At 43.6% G+C, this 23,009-nt stretch overlaps 1 protein-coding gene across 3 annotated transcripts in view; it reads right to left on the reverse strand.

Moving 5' to 3' along the window:
- The window catches only part of GRM7 (glutamate metabotropic receptor 7), a 304,194-nt gene that overhangs the window by 15,048 nt on the left and 266,137 nt on the right, over positions 1-23,009 (reverse strand). Inside the window, exons 9-10 of one of the 3 annotated variants that reach the window (XM_055804697.1) lie at positions 17,069-17,315; positions 11,258-11,350 (exon numbers count right to left, since the gene is read on the reverse strand). In XM_055804697.1, the coding sequence (XP_055660672.1) occupies positions 11,280-11,350; positions 17,069-17,315 (318 nt within the window). In that variant the 3' untranslated portion in view covers positions 11,258-11,279. Of the gene's footprint in view, positions 1-11,257; positions 11,351-17,068; positions 17,340-23,009 lie in introns of those variants that run through there. The other 2 variants (XM_027790619.2, XM_027790620.2) reach the window with 2 other exon arrangements.

Below are 23,009 nucleotides of genomic sequence, written 5' to 3' on the forward strand. Positions count from 1 at the left end.
TTTTCAATTTTTTTTTCTCCAACTGCATTCAGTGATGGGTTTCATACCAAGTTAAATTACAAAGGTATTTTCTGTTTACTCATTTAACGAATTACAAGCAATTCCATTACTTTGTTATTTCCATTTTTTTTTTCCCCTACAGACCAGCACATGTCCCTACTCTGAATGCAGAGGCTGTGTCTCTCTGCAGTGCCAAACCAAAAGCCTTGCTAGGACCTGAGTCCAACTGACCAACCCATTTCAATTACACAACTCAGTCAGACGCAGACCTGTACCTCTCACAATCTGGTAAGACGTGCTATTTTTCAATAGAAAACTGAAACCAAGATGACATCCGGAGAGAAAACTTTTGCAGTATTTGGGTTCTGTCTAAGTCAATTTCTCAGTCAATAAACTGCCCGTTCAGGCCATCACTCATGTCTCTGAGCAAAGCACAGCCCTGCTGCTGCTGTGCACGACGAGGGAACCAGGCAAGGGGAGAAAAACAACATCTCGCCAAAGGACTGTTAATCTTGAACTATCCTTGGACATGAATGACAAGGTTGCACTGAGTACAACCTCCCTGTGTTAGAGAAACAGGTCATAGTTTTATTTTAAATAACAGTAAGTGTCATATTTATTGTTCTATTTGTTATTTCCAGAAAAAACATGACAGAGAAGACTGAACAAACACTTCAGCATCCCGTGGGTAACTGGTTCTTACTTGGTGCATCCTCTCCTCTGAAGAGATGAATTTCCCTTGATAAACACTGTGCAATCACAGCCTTCACCCCTCGCACCTGGGAAGTCTGAATTACTGCAGCATGGAGCCCATGCAATGCCACACCACTGACAAGGTGTGCTTCCTCAGCTAAAAGAACTCCCCTCCTTTTCTTCAAGCTGGTCTGCTCAAGCTAGTTGGCAGAGTTGCAAGTAACAAACATCTTAACAGAAATATCAAGAATGTTCATGAAGTGCAAAGTGGCTAAATTCACTGGAAAATTTATTCATGGTATATAATTCTGTAATAAAGTGTCTAACAAAATTACACTTGAGCTGCATGGTTAAACAGTACCATTTTGCTGCAATCAACATTTAATTTTTTTGCAGAAAGTCTTGATTTCAAATATCCTGGAAATGTTTAGCAGCTGATATTAATAAGAGTACAGATTTAATATAAGGCTCGTTATTCCACAGACATGATAAGCATCATGACAAGTGGTGTAACTATGGCAACTATTTTTTTTTCTTTTTTCCACTGAACAGCAAGAGCAGACATCTCACTAGATGCTGTGCCAGACTCCTCTCTCAGATAAGACCCAGAGCTCTGAGAGGAGTAACTAAGCCAAACATCAGATCCTGGAATCGGAATGCCTTTCCTTCTTATTATGTGTGTCCATTGGGTTTCATGGGCATTTACGTGTATTTAGCCATTAACCTAATTCCCTTTTTTTTTTTTCTTTTTCCATGTCTTTGTTTCTTGCTGTCAGGCAGAGTTCAAAACCAACAGTCTCACCCCAAGGTCAAAAGGTCTATTTTCATGAACAAAAGGATGCTCTGCTCTTTAATGTATTGCTACACGTCACTGAAAGATGCCCACCTTTCCTTTCTTGAAGCCAATAAAGAGAAAAAAACAGTCTTTCCAGATGCTGGAAATAGTCTGAAAATGATGCCTATTTGCAGTAAGAGAGAAACACCGGGAAAGACCAATTTCTTATGTGCCGTTTTTTTTATTTGCTGCTGCTTACTGCCCCCCCCCCAAAAACAAAGAAACCCTGGCCCCTGCTGAACAAATATATTCTCTGCTTGCTATCTGTGTCAATTTAAATAATATCTATTTCATTTTACAGTATTATTTTATGTCAGTGACAAATGAATGCTCAGCTGTGTCTCATGCTCATTTTACCCACATGCTCCTTCAGTTCATCAGCACTGTCATTTCCGAGCGCTACACTGAAATATTCTATGGGCTTGTTTTCCACAAGGTGACAAAATGTATCAAGGCCTGGGTAAAATCACCAAAGATACACAACGGCACGCAGGAACAGGCTTGTATAACGTTATGACACCCGTGCCTGCGTCCTGCAGACACAGACAGAATACCTGGACCAGAAGCATGACAGCTATCAGGTAAATGTGCCTATAACCAACGGGCAGTTGCTGGGGTATGTCTGATTTTGTGACAGCCATCATTGCTTTTCTGCTCCTGTTGACTGTAGCACACTTCAGCAGGGATTTTCTACCATTGAGGTTTTGTTCTACTCTTAACTATACAACCTTTGAACGGTTTTCTTCATGCTTGTAACCCTGCACACAGAAAACTGCATGGATTCATATCTCTGAGAACGTAATTTACCTGTACTATTGCTTATTTTCAGTTTTCCTGGCCTTTTTACTCCATTATGACTATGATTAGCTTTTAGAACTTGCTTACCAAGTTTTCCATAGGTTTGTGAATACACAGTCTTTCAGCCAACCCACTGCCACCGGTTCTGCCCACGGGTGGAAACACTTTGTACCTGCCTGCCTGTGAGCTGTTCCGCTAAGGACTGGGCTCCAGTGATTTCAAGTACCACAGATCTCAGAAAAACACACAAAGGAAAAAAGAAGAAAAAAAAAAGTCTTTTGTTCTGAGTCAAAACGTGGCAGCAAAGTCAGGAGGTCTAACACAGAACCAAAATCCCAGGAGCCAAATCCAAGAGGAACGGGCTCTGCTTGTTCCCAGTGAGCCACGGACCTTCTTTCTGCAGGGAAAAAGAGAAAGGGAGCGTTCTCCCATCACATCTGCTGGGAGGGTTTTTTTGTTCATTGAGCTTCACTACCACATATGTTCAATCCCGTTACTTCAGTGGCAGCTATGAATAGACCTCCTTTACACCTGAGAGGAAAAAAATTTAAGTCGCTCATTTAATACAGGGTTTGCACCTAACCTTATCATCTATATAGATTTCATCATAAATGTAAGCTGCTCACTTCTAAACCAGATGTTGGATGTCCTTAAAATAATTCATTTTGCTGTCCTTTACTCCCTGCAGAATGTGACAGCTGTTCTGGTGCTAATGGCTGTAAAACCATCGCATGAGAAGTGAAGCAGAGCTTCTTCATAGAGGTTTTAATTCAGCATAGAATTTTTAAAGGTGTTTTTTTGGCTTTTTTTTTTTAAATGAAAACCAGGCAAAATTATACCTTGCTTTGATGAACAGGAGAATAAAATGTGGCTCTCATGGCTGCCGCTGGGCAGAGCTGGGCAGGACGATGTGTGTAAGTGAAGAAATCCCTCACTGCTAGCACTGAGCCGAAGGGATCTGGATTACACCAGGGAATGGCTGCTAAGCATCAAATTTAAGCACAACCATTGCACTTCACAGCCCATTAGAAATATTTTCTCTCCCAGAATATTGCATCTCAAGCATGCACTGAAGGCAGAAGACTGTCCTGTCTGCGTACCAAGCTTCGGCAGTTAAGTGCGCTGGGGCTTTTCCGTGGAGGCAGCACCCGGAGATGGGGAGTGCTTGGGCTTACACCTCCTGCACTGCCTCAGAAGCAGATCTGCAGCCGTGGTTGGTGATGGCTGCTTGTCTAACTGTTAATAATATTAATTTAATAAATTAAATTAACTTATCGTAATAACCACAGGCAAACTAAAATGGCTGCAAAACAATTTTCTAGCAGTCAAGAATCACCAGCTGCAAGCACGATCAAGAAAATCTGCAAAGACTTTAAACTGTAAAACCTTAAACCCAGCTTCTATACTGCCTCAGAGGCCAAACACACTACAAAGTTCAGCATAGGATCCCTTCGGTCTTTGACTTAAAGGCCATTAGTTGGTCTCTCCTAAAATCTCTTCTCTAGCTATTCCCAGTCAAACTACCCACGCTTTCATCCTCGGTGGCCAGACCGCACTGTGCATTTCAGCCTGTACGTCCGGGCTGTGAGGATCCTGACGATATTGAGCCAGGTTTTGTGCCTGGTGTTATGGATCACGGCTGCTCTTGGGGACGCTTTTGTTATAATTATAGTAGCAGTAACAATTAAAAGAGTACACACCCCAAAAGCTGCAGGGTGCAGTTGTAATGCTTCTGGTTGCTTGGGGAAGGGAGAAAAGAAACAGGGCTCCAAATGTTGCAGTGTCCTAGCCTGGGGCAATTCCAGTGATTTTAGTGAAATTAAGCTGAGAGTGTCAAGTCTGATTTCACAATCTCGCAACTCTTCATCTGGGTCACCTTACTAACACAGATGAGGGTGTGAGCACACAAGAGACTATGGCAAGCCACCACGTGAGAACAGCATCAAGTGAGTCCTGTCAAGGTGACACTTACCCTGCTCGAGAGACGGGGATTCATTATAAATATATGGAAGACCAAAGAACCAAAGTCTTTGTCTTTTCCCTGGTATTACAATTTATGAATTTGACAAATTCTCCCTGAGAGGATGTAAGGACTGGTAAATTAGTCAAAGGGAGAACTTAGCACTAGTAAGAGTTTATTAGGCAAAAAAGTGAGAAAGGGACTGGTCCATGAAGTATAACAACATATGCTCAGTCTTCCAAATTTCCTAGGGAAAAAGATCTACATAAAAAGGCAAGCGATGGAACAATACTAATACACTCATTAATACTCATTTAATACTACTTTGCGTCTCAAAGACATCTATTTAGCTGCCTAGCCTTTAATATCCAAAATACTTACAGCCACAAATAATGTGTTTTAACTTGCACTGTTCAAACAGCTAACTACAAGGGAATCATTCAAGTGCATAAAGAAATTCAGTTTTTAAAACAGGAAAGGGCCTGACACTTCCCTGCATATTTACAAGTCTTGTAACATGTAAGTCATTAAAAGTGTGATATGGTCTGCAAAATAATTAATGTGGGAGTTAGGAGAGAAGGCTCTGGGCAGACCTTATAGCAGCCTCCCAGTACCCAAAGGGGCTAACAAGAAAGCTGGAGAGGTGCTTTTTACAAGGGCTTGTAGTGACAGGACAAGGGGGGAATGGCTTTAAACTGAAAGAGGGGAGATTTAGAAGGATAAAAGGAAGAAATTCTTCACTGTGAGGGGGGTGAGGCGCTGGTCCCAGGCTGCCCAGAGCAGCTGTGGATGCCCCATCCCTGGCAGGGCTCAAGGCCAGGCTGGACGGGGCTGGGAGCAGCCTGGGCTGGTGGGGGGTGTCCCTGCCCATGGCAGGGGCCTGGAACGAGATGATCTTTCAGTCCCTTCCAATCCAAACCATTCTATAATTCTATGATTTTTCCTTTCTTTAAAACAGAAACCTGGAGAAAGCAGCCAGCTGCCAGGGCCCCATGCTGTTAGCTGCAGGGATGGGGTGCTGCTCCACTGCCCTGAGGGACAGCTCCACTCTGCCCCAGAGCTCCTGGCCACGCTGGTGGAAAAAGGGTCTGAGGACACCATGGGAAAGGGAACTCACAAAATCCAGTGGATGTGTCAGTAACATCAAGCAGCACATTTAAGTTTCACTCGTGACCCTTCAGAGTGTATCAAACTATTTTCTTTGCAGCATATTGATCTTAAGGCACTGTAGAAGATCTCAAGTTGGAAGGAACCCATAAGGATCATCAAGTCCAACTCCCTGCTCCTTGCAGGACTGCTTAACGCTAAACCCAATGTCAGCACACTCCCTGCCATCCTCAGTTTCAGGGGTTTTGGGCTACAGATGCCAATTTGTACTGGGACAGGGCCCAGTCCTTCATGTCTTCAACTCTTCAGAGGCGGTATCTGTATAAATATTTTAGTTTAAGAAGTAAATAAGACAATATTAAACCAGTAAAACTGTACCCATGGAAAACAAGCCTCATTATGGATACCCCTCAGTGTGTACAAAATTAAGGGTTGTTCAACTGTTCAACCTCATGAAATGTAGCTGGACTATGGCTTGAAAAATCTGTGCCAATGAACAAGTAATTTTTGGAATAAATACTTACATGCTGGTTTCTGGCTTCAATTTTCAAAAGTACTGGAGAGCAAGGAGCCTAACAGCATGCAGAAGGGACCTGTGTGCATCTCTCAGCCAGTGTGCGTGCATTAGAGACACGGCCCTACCAGGGAGTGACCACTGGGAAAGCAGCTCAGGAGAAAAAGGATGCAGTAAGTACAAGAAGAGGGAGGGGAAAAAAAAAATCACCTCTGACCAGTAGAAAATGGAAGATAAAAAAAATGCACCTATGGTTCATAGTGTGGCACAACAGCAAATGGTGTTTTATCTGCTTTATCAAACTATGCTATGCAAAGTTACACATAAAAGTAAGTTAATGTTCCTGAGGGGGAGTAATTACAACACAGTCTGTTGAAACCACATTTTTGCTAAAGCTTTAGTAAGTGCTGCCCGCTCGATGCTGAGTGGTGTTTCTGTGAGTCTGCTACCAGGAGCACAGCATATCCTGCCCTGGTCCTGCCCTTAGGCGCAGGGAGAGGGGCTCACAGGCTGCAGCATCTGGGGCTGCACCACGGGCAGGAGACACAGTGTGTGACTCAGGGAAAGGCAGCACCCCGACGCTGCAGCGACCTCACTGCAATAAACCAGATGTTCCCTTGATTTCCCACTTATTCCCTCGGCAGAGAGGGGTTTGGGTGGAAAGGGACATTTTAAAGGTCATTTGGCCAACTGCTGCAGGGCATGGTCCTCCACGCCATGTCCAAAACAGCTATAAAGAGCATATTAAGTATCAGTTGGGAACAGGGAAAATTATTTGGTTCTACAATAAAAGTAGCTGAAAACAAAATGCAAAGTCCGTGCTCTTCAAAAACTGAGGCTTCCAGCAGGAGGCTGAGAGAAAACCAATTTGAACTGAAAAACTTGCTAAAAGGGAAGTGAATTTGTTTGTCCATTTTATCCTTGAGTGCCTCCACTATCACTTGAAATCTGTTCCGCAGATGATGGTTTACAGACCACGGCACAGAGATGCCACTGCAGCTACTGTGGCTGGCGATGCCGTGGTGGGGGCAATTGCCACCGCTCCCACGCTGCCCCCTTTTCAACCCACGGCACCCAGGCGGTGTGGGGGTCACCCTCAGTAAACCTCATCCCATGATCAGTCAAATAAAGTGGAGTCTACCACGTCAATAAAATAATTTACAACTTGGGAAACAGGAAAATATATATCAGGGACTAATAGGGGGTGTTGCACAGGCCTTACCTGGATGTAACTCTGTGCAATACTTTTAAAATTAGATATCACCATTACAAGAAATTCATGATAAATGTTTAGTTTTTCAGCAAGCCATTCTAGAATAAAAACAGATGCAGTGAAGCTTTTTTTGCTTATCAACTTTGACTGCAAATTCTCATTTCTTAGCAGTTTCCACTGAATAGAAAAATCCTTCAAGTGAGGTTAAAAACTGAGCACTTTCTGAGGATGAAACTAGCCAGATTTAAAATGAAAATGATGCTTCACTCCAGAAAATAATTATTCTATACCACATACTCTGAGGTGTGATAAGCTACAGCATATCACACAGTTCAGAGCCAAAACCTTCAAAGAGCTGCCCCCTCCCCAGAGATGCCACAGCTGGATGGTGCAAGTGGCCCCAAGGGTGCAAGAAGGGGACAGGCACGGAAAATCCTCGGCACTAGAGGGTACCTTGAAGTATTTACCTCTTGAAAGGTAACTTTACATCAGTTTGAAACCATGTCATGACTCATACTGCAACAGCTTCATTACAGCATAATCTAAGTAATTGCATATATATTCTAGGAGAGGAGATGACCAAGAAATATCATGACTTCACACAACATGGTGCTGCACATGCCTGGCAAATGATCTTGACGCTTCGCTATCACCATGGAAATTCCTCTGCATACTGATCAAGCAAAAGATGACTTGTAAAGCAACTGAAAACCTTTTGGAAGCAGCCCACTGTGCCCAAGCCCTGGGAGGAGAGCCCCTGCCTCCCTCTGTGGCTGAGCTACCCTCCCTCCTAACACAACTATAATTGTTTAACAGCCTAAGTGGTGTTAATGGCCTGCTCTGTATAGAAGCCAACCTCCCCAGCTCTGCCCTCGCCAAGAGGTACACTGATTGTCATTTTTCAAATTAATTCAGTTAGTGCTGGAGAGCTGCTCATAGCCCAAAGCCGTGTGCAGGACCAGCTTTGGGGAAACCTAACGTGAATTCAAGCGGAATGCAAAGTTCAAGGATCTGCCAGCTGCAGTGCAAAGTTCAGAAAACATTTCTGCTGAGCAGGTAGCTGCTCCTCTTTGTGTCCTTAACCCTGCGCAGCTGAGCACTGCGGCACACAGCTGGGGTGGAAAGGTTAGCTGCTGTTTGGAAATCTGAGGCCAGAGCTTCGGCTAATATCAACTGACATTTCTTCTTCAAAGCAAAGGGACCACTGTGGTTTAGCATGCTCAGCATCTGGCCCAGATCAAGTCAAAGTTCAGCAGAAAAGACAGACAAATGATAAAAGGTTGCTAATGACTTGCAGCGTTTCACCATTATCCCTGCTAAAACAACTTTAAGTGCTGAAGAACCACCGGTACCATCCTGTTGCAAAAAGCAACCAAAATAGCAATGCCCCGTAATGATTACCCAGCCAAAAAAGCAGGGAGACAGTCTCCATTCATCTCTCCTTGACTGCTTTTATAAATGTTATGACAGACTTCGGAGTGCAGCAAGCTCATGGGCATCACTCAGGTCCTTCCTGGAGCAAAAAAAAAGAAACCCATGCCATGATTTTCTTTGTCCTTCTTACAATGAAGCAAATCCCTGTTAAACAGTACATACTGTATACACGACAAAGCGCCCAGTAACTCCAGCGTGCTGAAGGGATACGCCAAAGAAAGCCACAGTCTTTGCACCAGCTTGGAAGAAGTCACTGACCTTGGCACGAAGCGTCATCCTGCCACCCCCATAACATCATGGTCCTTGCTCGCCTAGGCCAGAGGGCAGTGGAAGGGATGAGCTGTCTTCCTGGGATGTACATGATCCCACCTGCAACGCACGAGCATCTCATAGCCATCACCCACGGAAGGCAGCACGAGGGTAGGGCAGCATGGCACTGCTTGCCGGCCTCGAAAGCCCGCGGGATGGATCCAGGCCTTTCAGGTATCACAAGCACTTTCATCACTGGACTGTCTTTTCCTCCTGACCCGTGAGCATATCACTTGGTGATAGATGAGGAGAAAAGTGCTGCAGATATTTCTACAGCACCAAATGTGACTCTGCAGCTCTACAAACAGTATTTGATGTTCCTTCGCCTTGTTCAGGTGATGGACAATTTCTTTTCTTGACCCAGATACCATATAGAGTTTTTTCCAGCCTTGTATTTTCATCAGTCTCAGCAGTAAAGGAATCCTATTTGTCACTCACAGGATACAATTTAACAGCATTACAAATGCATCTCTGTGTGCATCACATAGCAGAATTTGATATAGTCAAGTAATGGCTTAAGCACTGTGTTCATTCCTACATACAAATATGTTACTAGCAAAACAAGTGTCAATTTACAACCAAGTTGATATTTTCCTGATATCACTGCTTTGCTTTTAATACAGTATATTGTTTCTTGCTGGTTTCTGTTTTGTATTCCTGGAAGAACAAATCAAAACACAGCAGCCAGAGCTACAGCAATCAGCCCAGCTGGAACAGAAACACTCAGGGGGGAGAAATGGAAAACAATACCTGATGCAGAAGAGCACTGGTGTGGGCAAGACCATCACAAGCCCACGCCATCCTTGACGGTGGCATTTTTCATAGCATTGTGTGGCCCAGTTTTTAAAATCTGCTTAAAGAATCTGAATGGCCAATCGCTTTTTATAGGACTTGGATGACAAAATTATTTGTGTGCCTTTGCAGATGGCAATTCCTTATATTATACAATAATGTTACCTGGAAAAAAAATAATTTTTTAGAAATCTGTGTGAGCTCATAATTCTTTTAATTTTAAATGGTTCTTAAATTTTATTTTTTAAAAACTGATTTTTCCTGAGATTTGGTGCATCTTCTACTTCTCTCCTATTCTTCTCATCTCCTTCCTTTAGCAATTTCATCTTCCCTTAGTTGCCCTTTCCTCTTTCACATTTGATCTGCAATAACGCTTTGAGTGGCCCCTTCTCCTCTGCGACTGCTTTGTTGTATTTCCCTCAACACCAGCCACCATCAACCTTTCTGACTGGGGCTCTCTGGCGAGGCAGGTTGTCCTGATGTTCATAAAGAGCTTCACACCTTAAATAAGGCTTTCTGCCTGAGCTGTGCCAGTTAGAATAATGGGCGTGATTCAAATACAATAAAAAGCAATTTGAACACTTCACAAGAACTTGAGCTGAATTGAAAGTGGAGCTGTGGCACTTTGCACCAGCTAAAGATATTAGTATTTTTTTTCCTGTGACTCAGAGACTCAATTCAAGCAACACCCCTACCTTTGCTGATGTAAGTCCTCACCTATTAGGGACCAGCTAAACATTCTGAAGGTGGTATAGAGCAATTTCTTCTGGCACCAACTGCACAGTACGGCAGTAATGGGCCAGCACCCTTCACACCTGGGCAAAGCCCCAAAGGAGCCTGCAAAGCCACCTGAGTGGGATTGCAGATATGAGAAATACTGATTAATGGTTATTAGTTATTAGTCTCCAATATCAAATGCTTTCTCATTCCTCTAATGTCACTAGCAAAGCAGTAATTCCTGGCTGATCAAGTCACAAATACAAAATCAGCTCACAAGATCACAGCGTAGGCAGTCACAACACTCAGAAAAAGCCAGCCCTCAAAAATTGTTCACTCGTGGCTATACAGGAGCGGTCACTGTGAACACCCATGGTGAAAAAAAATATTTTGCCAACTTTTTTTGAGCCATTTATAATTTTAGAATGAAGAAGATTGCTCACACGTTAGCAAATGTTATTTTTATGCTGCCAGGCAACACTGCTGGTAAAGCTGCTAGAGATGACTCAGAAAACGTTTTGTTAGTGGTTAGATCTGATTGCCATAATTAACTATAGATCTTTTGTTTGTTCCTTTTTTGAATTGTTATCAAATATCTACATCTTCAAAGGCTTTACTGGGATCCACCTCCACTGGTGGGAAGTCGATCACCCGCTTTGTTTGGCTGGGGCACAGCACAGGGATGAGGATCACCCAAGTCCCAGGTCCCCCCTTTTCAAAGCAAGTCCTCCACGTGGGAGCTGTCGGTAATGGATCTGTGAACAATTTTTAAGTTATATACTGGTTTTAACATAACTGCACTAATGCACATTGTTCATTTATTCATGTATATAATCATCATCATCATTTGAGAATAAAGTAATAAGAAGCTAGATGTTTCCTTACCTTTTTGGAAAGCAGGCAAAAGCTATACAGTAGGTGGAAGAGTGTACCAAGTAACAGATTTTTGAACACTCTTTCTTACAGGTGGTATGCAGTCTACAGGAAAAGTAAATACAATACGTCTGTTCACAATAAACTCTTCAACTTTTGCCCTGTCACGGAGGCCATGACATTAATCCAACTGAAGAGCTCAGATTAGAGCAGCAATAGTGGAAGGCTGAGAGGCGCCACTGTATGCAATTAACTCCGGGTTAGAAATAAATTAACCAGTTCACAGAAGTTCAGGTACCTCTGAACATGGGAGCAGCTGCTCAGAAAACAGCCGGTCAGGTTGATTTTGTTTTCTTTTTTCTTTTTCACCTCTCCTCTGAACAAACCCTAGAACATTTTGGCTTTAGTGTAAGACTTCCCTAGTCCTTGCCCACCCATGCCGTCACCCTTAGGTTCCTGGGCATCATTGACATCCATTTCAGTTTTTCCCTCAGAAAGATGGGAGTAGGCAATGTCATGCCAGTGATGTTAAGGACAAGCAGGTGTGAATACACAAACACACCAGGACACAGCATGGGCACGTTTGCACAGTGCATCTGCACGTCTGTCTGAGATGGGAGATGCTTGTGCTCCACACACTCTCCAGCTGGGAACCCACAAAGCCAGTGTCCATTCTCACGGCAGGGAACAAAGCGAGGATGGACACACACTGCTCTCGCTGCCACTGCGGCAGAGGACCTGAGAGCACACAGGGAGGTGCAGTTTTAAAATGGAAACATGCAAATGGTGCCTGGTCTGTTAGGGGACAAAGGGCAGCGACTGCACTTCACTACTGAAAACTGAATCCACTGCCATGTAAAGTTGTTTTAGTGCTAAATAAAGGAGAAAGTGAAAAAGTCATCCTGAATATGTCTGTACAGGTACTGAGCCCTCAAAGCACCTGATAATTTAAAAGTCCAACAAACATAAAACAGCTAAAAATTATACCAAAAATTCTAAGGTGACACCTTTCCTTTGCCACATGTCAACAATTCTCAGACGAACTCCTCAGGGAAAGTGGACCTCCTCCCATGAACTGCTCCACCTTTCCAACCCTTGCTGGTCACTTTGATGCACTTCGTGTCTTTGCCACGGGGATGCTGCACGCCTCCTGCCCACAACCACCTACTACTGGGCTACTCTGCACTACTCATCTTGGTCTCAGAGCCATTTTCATAGATGGTGAGATCTTTCCCATGAGATTGAAAACGGGAACACTGGAAGATCAACACTCCCTGTGCTGCCAAGTCCTGAAAGACCCTGACCCTACTCCTGCAAGAAATCATCTGCCCAGAAGAGTCACTGGCAGGAAGCACTAGGCAGCTCAGCATCCTTCTCACGGCTGCTTCTAGGGGGAAATGCATGAAAGCAAATGCCCTTCCAGTAAGGTCCGCCCATCCAACATGTGGGAAGCATAACCTCCATAACCTCCTCACTACCAAACAACCAGGATGTCTATTTCCCCGTTGCTTTGTTCAGTAAAGCCATGATTTACAACAAGTTGCTAGGGAAAAGGAGTAATTACGTGTAAATCTCAATATAAGTTAAGGGTTGGAGGTTCAAATGTTTTTCCCATAGTTTGACACTACTCTTGCAGCAGAAACACAAGCAGCCAACCAAGAAGCAGCACTCACTACCTGTTCAACTTCAGACTCAATGAGAAGCAACTTCTCAAGTAGTTTGAAATTCAGCCAAGAACACATGGGAGCAGAATGAACTCGCAACACGGATGGAAGCTGCTGTGCACCCATGTCTGCTCACCTGAATCTGCCGCAAACACGTATTAGCAGGAAAACGCTGTTGAACGAGTCAAAGCATGCACGTGACAGACAGCAAATTGGAATGATTAAGAGAGATTTCATGAGCAATGCACTTTTACATAAAAAAGCTTGGCCTTAATATATCCCACTTGGTATGAAAGTTCTCCCAGGTCATGGCTGGGGAGCTCAGCCTGTGAAATTTCTTGCTTCCCTTATAACCTAACATAAAGCTGCAACAGTGAGTCCCTATTCCTCCTGATGGGTGGGATACAAGGCCACTGCATTTCCAGTGATTTTCCTCCCATGTTAATGTCATTTCTTCTTTTACACTCACACTAAACCCCAGTGCTTGAGCCCAGCTCTCCCTAGTGCTTAGCACATTTTTTCCGAGCTCAGTTTCCTGCAGATCACCGGAGAGCTGTGTGCAGCATTTCCACACAATGCTCAGCACCGTGCTGACGACCACCTGCTCTTGGAAAGCCGCTCAGGTAATTTATAGGCATTCCAGTTCCACATGTGCATCTTCAGTTCATTAGGCATTCTTTTAAAGGCCTACTAAATCACGGAGATTTTTTTCAAGGCTGTTTTTCTGCAAAACCATCCACCTTGTGCTTTTGGTTCTGGCTCTGGTATATAAGTAGGCCAGGCCATAAATTTGGGCTTAGTCACTGAATTCCCCAATGTTTGGAGGTACATGAATCCTGTGCTGGTGGCTCAGTTTTAATTGGTTCTTAGGTGATATGAAATATTTGTTTGTTTTCAATAGAAATGGCAACTCCAGTCTCCAGTACCTGAGCAAGCCATGAACAGCAGCATCACCAGGAAATATAATAGAAAATCAAACTGGAAAACCCAACTGTACTTTTCCACTTAGGAGAAAACACTTGGTAGCTAAGCCAGATCAGCATCTAAGTTAGCTTTGCACTGTGCTGATGAGTCTCCGACTCATCCTTAAATCCCTTCAACTACTTTGCTTGCAGCCTGACCCAGTGGGTGCCGGCGGAGCCCAGGACAGAGCCAACAGCCAGAACGTCCCATCCCGGTTCGTCCCACAGCAGCCGTCACAACCAGGGAGGTGCCTGCCGCAGCCCACCAGCTGCCCTCCACAGCTGCAGGGAGATGTTAGCTAGCCTTAGTGGATCAAATCCAATTGTAAAGAGACAGATACTGAAAACATATTATTTTTGTTTTCTTTTGAAAGACAGTATTAGAGTTTTTTGGGTTTTTTTGTTTGTTTGTTTTAATGCTCCTAGCGCTGATGCAAGCATTTGGGACAAATTTTTATTCACATTTCCTATTTTCCAATTGGTAAAATTCCAAAAATTTCCCCACCTACTGTATAAAGGTGAGGTTTTTAAAAGTTAAATTGCTATGAAAACATCAAAACCTTATTTATTTATGGATATCATATGCAAAATTTCACTGAAAATGAAGTTTGGGGAGTTTTGCTTGGATGACATTGCTTTTTTCGAGCTTATTAACATAGTTTTTCTTTTTTCCAACTAAAAATGGAACTGTAAACAGATTTTTTTCAACAAAATACTCAAATTAAAAAACCCAAACTCCTCAACTCAGGTATTCCATGAACCACTTGCACAGACACATGCTAAATGTTCCCCAATTAGGGGGTTGACTGACAACCTGTTGAATGCTATAGGAAAGCTCCCATTAACTGCAGCAGTAGCCTATGCTGGCACTAAATGTACCCAAATACTTGAAGTACAGCAGTAGTTTCTTTCATTTGATTTTCTAATGATTTTTATTAATACACATATCCAGGGAATGAAATAGTAGCAGTAGGTGCAGCTGATGATATGAACAGATGGTACCATATATATAAATAATCAAAAGATTTAAGAGAAAATTTATTTTCTGAACCATAAAAATTTTAAAAGCCCAGTACTTGGGAGAAAGACATATAAATTAATACTATTGCACATTTCCTGACTGGCTAGGTTGAATAAACAAATTTATATGCTTTGGAATCCTACAGGTAAGCAAACAAGTTCACAGAAAGCAGCTTCCCTTCACACACACCAATTTCGAAGTTATGAGGGCTTCACTCCCAGTTTACCCAGTTTTGCTCCTGACTTTACCCCAGCTTTAAATCAGTGTTAAGGAAACCAGGCTGAAGACTGGATGCTTAGGGCAGAAAGTGGTACGTCTTGACAAGCAAGGGGTTCTGTTCCTTACTGCTGCTCCTGCCTCTTAAAAACATCTTCTAGTCTGTAGTCTTGGATGAAAAAATGTTGGATTTTACCAGAAGTTTGGGGGTTTAAGACAGCAATATTTCTTTTTAATAAACATATCCTAGGGGAAAATTTTACTGTTCTTTGAGGGGGAAATATTCTCAGAAGTCTGAAAACAGCGACAAGATGCAGCACAGGAGAATGAGACCAGCAGGGGAAACCCAGCACAGGCAACCCCCCAGCTGCAGTTCCCACCGGGCTCTACCGCTGCTTCTGCGCTGAACATTTCATCATCAGAACTTCTCTGTTTTCTTGTTGTTCAGGTCTTTGAGTGGGAATTTGTGTATTATGATTTTTCTGGAGGAGAAACTAATTCCAACTCATTAGACCAGAACAGCAATTAGCAACACACACTCACCCGCCCTTTCCCAGCTGCCTTTCAAAATCCCCCTCCCTCCCTCCTCCTCCTCCTTCCTCTCCCTCCATCCTCAAAGGTCTTTTCCAAGCTGGCCATGGCAGCAGCCCTCCCCAAACACCTGGGGAGCAGTGGGAGCCGCGCGCTGGAGGCTCAGACCTCAGCAGCCACCTTGCGGGGCAGGCGTAGAGCCCCGAGCCCGTGGGAGGGCTCCCCTCGCCCTGCGCTGTGTCCCCCAGCAGAGATGTGACTGGGCAGAGGGCTCTCTGCCCCCGCTCCTGCTGGGCAATACCCCAGCGCAGGGAACGCATTTCTTCTCTCTCGCAGTGAGGGCTCTGTTCAGTGTGACTGGAGGAGGCATGATGTGGTCCTTACTTGATGAGAAGCATTTCCTTCCTACCTCACGTCTGAATCAGAGTTCAGATGGTTCAGCTTCCAAAAACAAATTTTGCTTTTCCAGTTAGAATATATTTTGTATACCTGCACGATAAGGCAACGGGGAAAAATACTCAAGGGATGAATAAAGGGAGGAAAAGTGCTGTGTCAATAATTTGCTGGCTGTTTCCACTTCACTTTGACAGCAGAGTTTCTGCTTTGAGGCAGATATTCAGATGGCAGTTAATAGACAAGAAGTGGCAGGGATTTCAGCAGCAAATGGATGAACAGATCACGGGCAAGGAAAGGGCATTTCTCCACATTCAGATCTGTTTTTCATAAAAACTGCAGACATGTCTAAACCTTTCCAATATGCTACAAAGTTGTGCAGCTGTCTCCTTCCTCAACTCCTTCCAGATTCAAATGCAAATCAAATTTGATGGCCTCAGTATGTAATTTTGTGCTACAATATACCATGTGATATGCATTAAGGAAACTGGAAGCATCTTTTCGATCTATCTTCCTTTTAAATCAGTGGCAAGATTTGCATTCGGACTGGATAAAATCCTTAAATGGGAACTTCAAAGATTGTGAGATTTTTGCAAAGAAACTTCGCAAGACATGGAATTATAACTGAGGTGAGCAGAGTTATCAGTGAGCTTGGTACTCATCCCTCCCTCCACCCTGGAAACTGCAGCCTGCCAGGGTTGGGCAGGTTTGAGATGACACAGGCTGAACGGTCTGGTACTCAGGGATTCTGCTGATCTCTTACTCACAGAGGAGGGAAAGGAGGAGTTACTCACAGCTACCAAGTATTTTGCTAGGAGTTGCTTCCAACCAGCGCAACTCAAAAAAGGGAGGAGGAGATAGAGAATTAAAAAAATAATACGCATATATATATGTCTTACACACAGATACATATATGTGTGTGAGACATCAAAAATCTTTAACTGAGAAGGCCAAATAATATGAAGACCCTCAACCTCAGATATTGGTCCGTGCCTCCAAACGCGCAGCAGGCAGCGAGCAGAGCGGCGGTACTTACTGTTGGGGTCTACGTTCTCACACAGCTCCGTCTTGGCTTCACCGTTGGGCCTGTCACTGGGTTTGTGTGAGAGCCGTGATGACATGGTCGCCGCTGTGACCACAGCCTTGAAGCTGCGTTTCCGCTTCTGGACGTTTAGCTCAGGGTGGAAGATGATGATGTACACCTTCGGCATGTAAAGCATCCCCAGGGCCACTGAAGCACTTAAGTTCATGGATATTGTAAGTGTGGTAGTTTGTATGTAGAGCTAGGAGACACAACACATGAGACACTATTACAAATAAGATGACTGGGAAGAAGGCTGTAGTACTTCAAACATTAACTAATGGTTTAGAAGTAATTTTTAATGAGTTTGCAACCAAAGACGCATGAGCTGAGACCTTTGCACTGCAAGCCACCGAGAGGTCCGTCACACATCGCCTTCCTGATATATCAACAGCCTCTTTGGAGGCTCAACGCCTGAAACATTCAGCATCCTTAACAATACAGTTTCTACTGTATGCTTAGGGTATAGCTTCTGTTTGTTTATTTAAAGAGTGAAGATCAGGTTTGGATTGAAATAACGCTGATATAAATTTAGATTTAGGTCTACTGTAAGTTAAAGAAGAGGAACTATAATAGTACAGGTTAGTAAAAAAATCTGACTTTTTAAAAATAATTGAGAAAGATTGTTTTTTTTTTACTAAACTTTAATTCTCTACAATTCATTGGAAGACCTTTGAGAGATATACAATGATCTATGTGGTCATGTCATTCAGCTATGCTTATTGTGAAAAAATGGTATATATGCAAGTCAGAGAACAGGTACTGCCATAAGATGAGTATTCAAGACACCACAAGGATTCAAAAATGTATTCTGCAAATACATAGAGGTAGAAAAACCTTTTTTTTTTAAAAAAAAATCTTTTCAGAGAACACAATAGACAAACTAGAACAATTCTATTTAGCACAGCTAAAAGGCAGAGAGATGGCACAGAACAGGTGCGAGGGAGCTGGAGAGGGAGCAAAGTCTCTGCAGGGCCTCTTCAAAAACAAATATACAGTAAATCTATATAGATGGGAAAATCATTACACATTGAGGGTGATTTCTTCAGAACACTGCTTCCTCTCTCCTCCTATCCAGTGCTAATCAGTCTGAATTTCTAATGGAAAAACTCCATGAATAAATATAATGGCAGAGTAAAATGCTGACTCTGCCCAGGTATTTCCCAATTCCCGTATTTAGAAAAATATGAATGTCTCCAGACTCGTGAGTTATATCTACAGAGCAGTTGCTATTACAGTGATTAAGACCACCACTGGAAGCAATAAAATGCCTTATAGAAAACATAAAAAATGTGCTGTGGGCAGATGTGTCTCCATACAAATGCAGACAAGCAAAAACCCATGTGCTGTCTGTTTCTATTTACTCATTATCCGAAGGAAATGACACCGCTGTTGTCACAAATTCTGCCGAAGTCAGGACACTGGGACACAGCCCAATTCATCCAGCGAAAGGCCAAGGTATAACCATTTGAGGCTGGGAGGGAGCCCAAGGGGTCAACTCATCTAAACCGCTGCCCAAGCAGCAGCCATTCCCACCAGAACCACCTCTGACAGGTCACCCTGCCTGCCCGTGTCCTAACCCCCCTCCGATGGGGTGTCACAGCCTCCTAATCCACCTGCAGAGCACTCAGGGCTCCAAAACTTCTGGTCTGTGCCTGAACGAAGCTGCTAACTGTCCTCTCCGGGTGGCACGGTGAGCAGGTGGCCACCACCTCCTCTGGCACCTTCTTTTATATATTTAAGTATCTACTGTCTTTCGGAGAACTTTTAAAGACCAGCACGGTGCCATGCAGCCCCTTGGTCTCTGGCAGGTGATGGGGTAATTCCTCCCAGCTGGAGCCACGGGGAAGACCCCAGGCCCTTCTGCCTGCCCCCACCCGGACTCTGCTGTTGACCCGCTGCCTCCCAGAGATGCCCAGACTGAGCCGGGGCTCTGCTGAAGGCCTCCTCGCCCGGCGAGTATTTTCCGAGTTTGTCTGACACCACTGCTGTGACACACGGTGTTTATTTCTCACAGTCAGGTAGCGTCATTGCTTGCTGCTCTTCGCTCCAGAGTTACTACCTGGCTGGTTATTCCTCACCTTATACCTGACAGTTGAACGTTGTTAATGCTACAGATATATACTCTATACCTGTATATCTATGTATATAAGCACTATGTCTATTTGTCTTGTAAGAACATTTAAAAAAGAAGACAGTTCTCAATGCATTTGCTTCCCTGGAGCTGATCCTCCTTTCAGTTATGTTCACATAAATCAGCTGTAACGCAATTGGGGTCAAGTGCGTTGCATTGATATAAATAACATGGACCTAAATATTTATTAACTAAATGTAATAGCTAGAAGTGTAATACACAAAACATAACATTTAAGGGCTGAAGGATAAACAGGAAGATACCCTCCTTATTTTAGTAAGCTTTGCAACTTACTACCAGCTTTTATCCTCGCAAAGTTAGGTAATTATAATTTCTGTTTTATGAAAAGCTCCTGCAATTGTTCCAGGAGCTGTAGGTATCTCTGAAGGCCAGGGAGGCGCCACGGACTGCATACCTGACAAATTACATTACACCAAGGGACCGCCTGCTTCCCAGCTCGGTATTCAGAGCACACAACTCTCTGCTAATACTGGGGAAGAAAGCTCGCCTAAATAATGGCTGCAGTCCTTCTGGTTCAGTCTGAAAAGGATGCGGCTCTGCAACACGCATTTAATAAGAATTAATTCTGTTTCTATATACAAGATATGTAACTAAACCTGGCAGGCACTGAATACCTACTGAGCAGTGTTACTGAACGCGATCTCCATTTCTACAAGGTTAGAAGAGATCTATGTCAGTGAAGAGCTCTGTCAGACACACAGAAGATGCATGGGTACTTCAAAGCGGTGTTTTGTTCCGCAGTTATCTCAAATGACTTGAACTCACAGAAAGTCTGTTCAAGTAGCCGTATGGTGAAAAATGCACGGTAACGTTTTGCAGCTAACTCTTGATTCACTTTCCTAGAGCACATAAAAACCTTTATGCAGAAAGCAGAAATTTGAACCACAGGTAAAAATAAAAATTTAAAAAAAAGAAAAGAAAAAAAATGTGGATGGCACAGCACTGCCAGTATGACACACGTAATTAGTTGTTTATGTTCCACAGACAGAAGTAGCATATTTATGTTTGATTACAAATTTTCTCTGCCCAAATCCCCCTTCTCCTTCAGCATGGAAAACAACCACTCCCCATAGGGATTTTGATGAACTGGTCAGTTAAGCAAAAGAACTGTATATAGCCACACTCATAGACACACTGTGTGTGACAGCAACTAAAAACCCTAGTGAGGCAGGAGACGCCCTGTGCGTAAGAGCTACTTTTACAAGCCCCATCCAGCCAGGAGCTCTCAAATGGCTCCTCAGCAGCAGCATCTGGTACCTGCATGTGGCGTTTCTGAACTTCAGAACAGCTGGCGGGTTTGTGTGGGGATGTGCAGTACTAACAGTTTGCTCAGAAAGGAAAGGTAAGAGCAAGCACAGTTCGCACACAGCAAGGGAAGGCGGGGACCCCGCTTGCACAGCTCCTGTGGAACAGGACACAGCCCGCTCCGAGGCCACCTCCCCACGCGTGGCAGCCAGCTCCCGCGTCGGACGAGCCTGTACTCTGAGGTACGATCAGCCACCGGCACAAACCTGTCACGGGCGGCAGCGCTGTCCTGACGTGGGTCTTTTGGGTGGGTGAGCAGAGTTTTCCGGAGACGTCACAGGATACTGCTCCCGAGAGCAGGTTTCTGCACCAGTGCTGGAGCACCTCCAGGGCCACACGCTATGGCTGGTGGCTTCCCGGCGTGGTTGCCAGTGGGCTACACCAGCGCGGATCTGCCTTACTCAGAGGTGACTTACCCTGGGGATGGTCTGACCCAGCGCTGTCCCCTTAATTCTGGGCTGCTGCGATTGCAAAAGCTGCAACCAGCTGAGTGCCAGTAATATTTTGGTATTGATTTTTATGTCCTTCTGCTGTTAAGGGGTTGAAGGTTAAATGATTATTTAGTCAACAGGGTCTTTTCAGTGTCATGCCAGCGAGGTTTCCTACCTTGCCTATGCCGATAGGAGATAAAAGGAAAAGGAGAAAAGAGCTTTTGTAGAACAAGGCAAAATGAGTGACACACAATGCTTCTCATGACAAATGGGAGCTTTATAAAGATAAGGGAAACTGATAGATATGCTTATTATGCAGAGCCTTAGTTTTATGTATTTTATCTCTGCTTTGTGGTTTTACCAGTCAAACATAAAAATGCAGTTTACATGAAACTATTTCATTTCTTATTCCACTTCTTCTGATAAACTCTCTGAAAGTATTTTAGATGAATGCAAATGGATGACTTAAAATACAAAGGATGAAGTTTAACCGACAATGTGAGTCTAGTAATTCATGCATGCCTTTTACAGCTGGCTGATGAACCTGGTAGTTTCCAAACCTGAGATCAACTGAAGAAATTAAGATGCAGATTTAGTGAGAGATGCTCAAACTTGACATGAATGAGAACTGGGATTGAGCTAAGCATTGCCAGTGGAAATCAAAGCTTTCTAAAAACAATGTACTTCAGTCTCTGTGAGCCCCCTCCCGTGGAGGGTGTGAAGCCACATTTGCCACGGCATAAGGACACAGCAATTCTGGAGGGTCACCCTCCCTCACATCTCTCACCTTCTCTCTCTCAAGCAGCTTCTGAATTTTGACAAATTTTAACTTAAACTGAACACACTGCCGTTACAAATGCATCAGACTTTGAAGCAGTGCTTTGGAGAAAACTCAACCCCAAGGATATCATTCACATGCAAAGGCACCTAGATTTTATCATTTATTTTACATAAATGATTTCCATTTGAATTTTAGATTTCTACATTTTCCAGATTCTTGCTTTATTCATGCAAATGGTGAAAATTACCTTCACAACCTTGAGAGAAAATTAGACTGGTCTTGAATACACACGTCTAATAAGCAGCAATTTTTATAGAACAAATCATATCAATGGACCATTTTGCATGAGCTAGGCTTACTCCCAGGCGTAAAGCACTGCAGGATCAGGCCGTTCAGTCTTTGCTAACCCAGTGGAGAGATTTCCAACTGCTGAGCCATAATAACTGAACTTAGAGCTGCAAATCTTAAAAAGTCTCTTTAGGAGTCAGAAATACTTTTTTGTAGGCTAATGTTTTGTATTCACAGTCTAATCAGGAGCAACTGCTCCTTTTATCTAATTCAGCTTTCTAATTATGCAGAGAATTGTGTTATTTTGTAATGTGGAAATAAAGTGGTAATGAGATATTTTTGGACTTGTGTTATTACAAACCAATTTATCTCACTTTTATATGGGAATTAAAACAAATGTTCTTACATATGAAGTAGACAGTTTATAAATCTCCCAGAAGGCTCTTCCAGGTCATCTGAAGATTTCATTCTCTACAGTATGTTGTGCAAATGTAAGAATGAGAAACATTTTTTAATAAAAATTAAAATTAGCTTCCACTGCATTATACGTTTGCAAAAATATGGAAAGCAGAAAGACTTGAATGCAAATGCGCTCTCAGATATTTCTAGTGTCTAATGCCCCTGCCCACCCAAGCTACATCATTTTAAAGGCAAACAAAACACCAGAAAATATCTATTTTCCCGTGAAAGCTGTGCTGCTTGATGTTACAACGGCTTTGCTTAGGGAGGCCCACGGCCCTTGCACCTCCAGCAAAGGCGCTGGCCCCTTGGTACCCGCGCTGCTGCAAGGGGCTACAGCACATTTCTCGTGGAGCTGTTATCGTGGTGGCCCACGGCCACGACCCGGGGCTGATGTCCCTGTATGAAAATCTCCAGTCACAAAGCACCCCTAAACCTGCAGTAATTTGAGAGCGCCCCGGGAGCCAGCTGCTGCTG

The sequence above is a fragment of the Falco peregrinus genome, chromosome 5 (genome assembly GCF_023634155.1).
Source record: "Falco peregrinus isolate bFalPer1 chromosome 5, bFalPer1.pri, whole genome shotgun sequence".
Taxonomy (NCBI): Eukaryota; Metazoa; Chordata; class Aves; order Falconiformes; family Falconidae; genus Falco; species Falco peregrinus.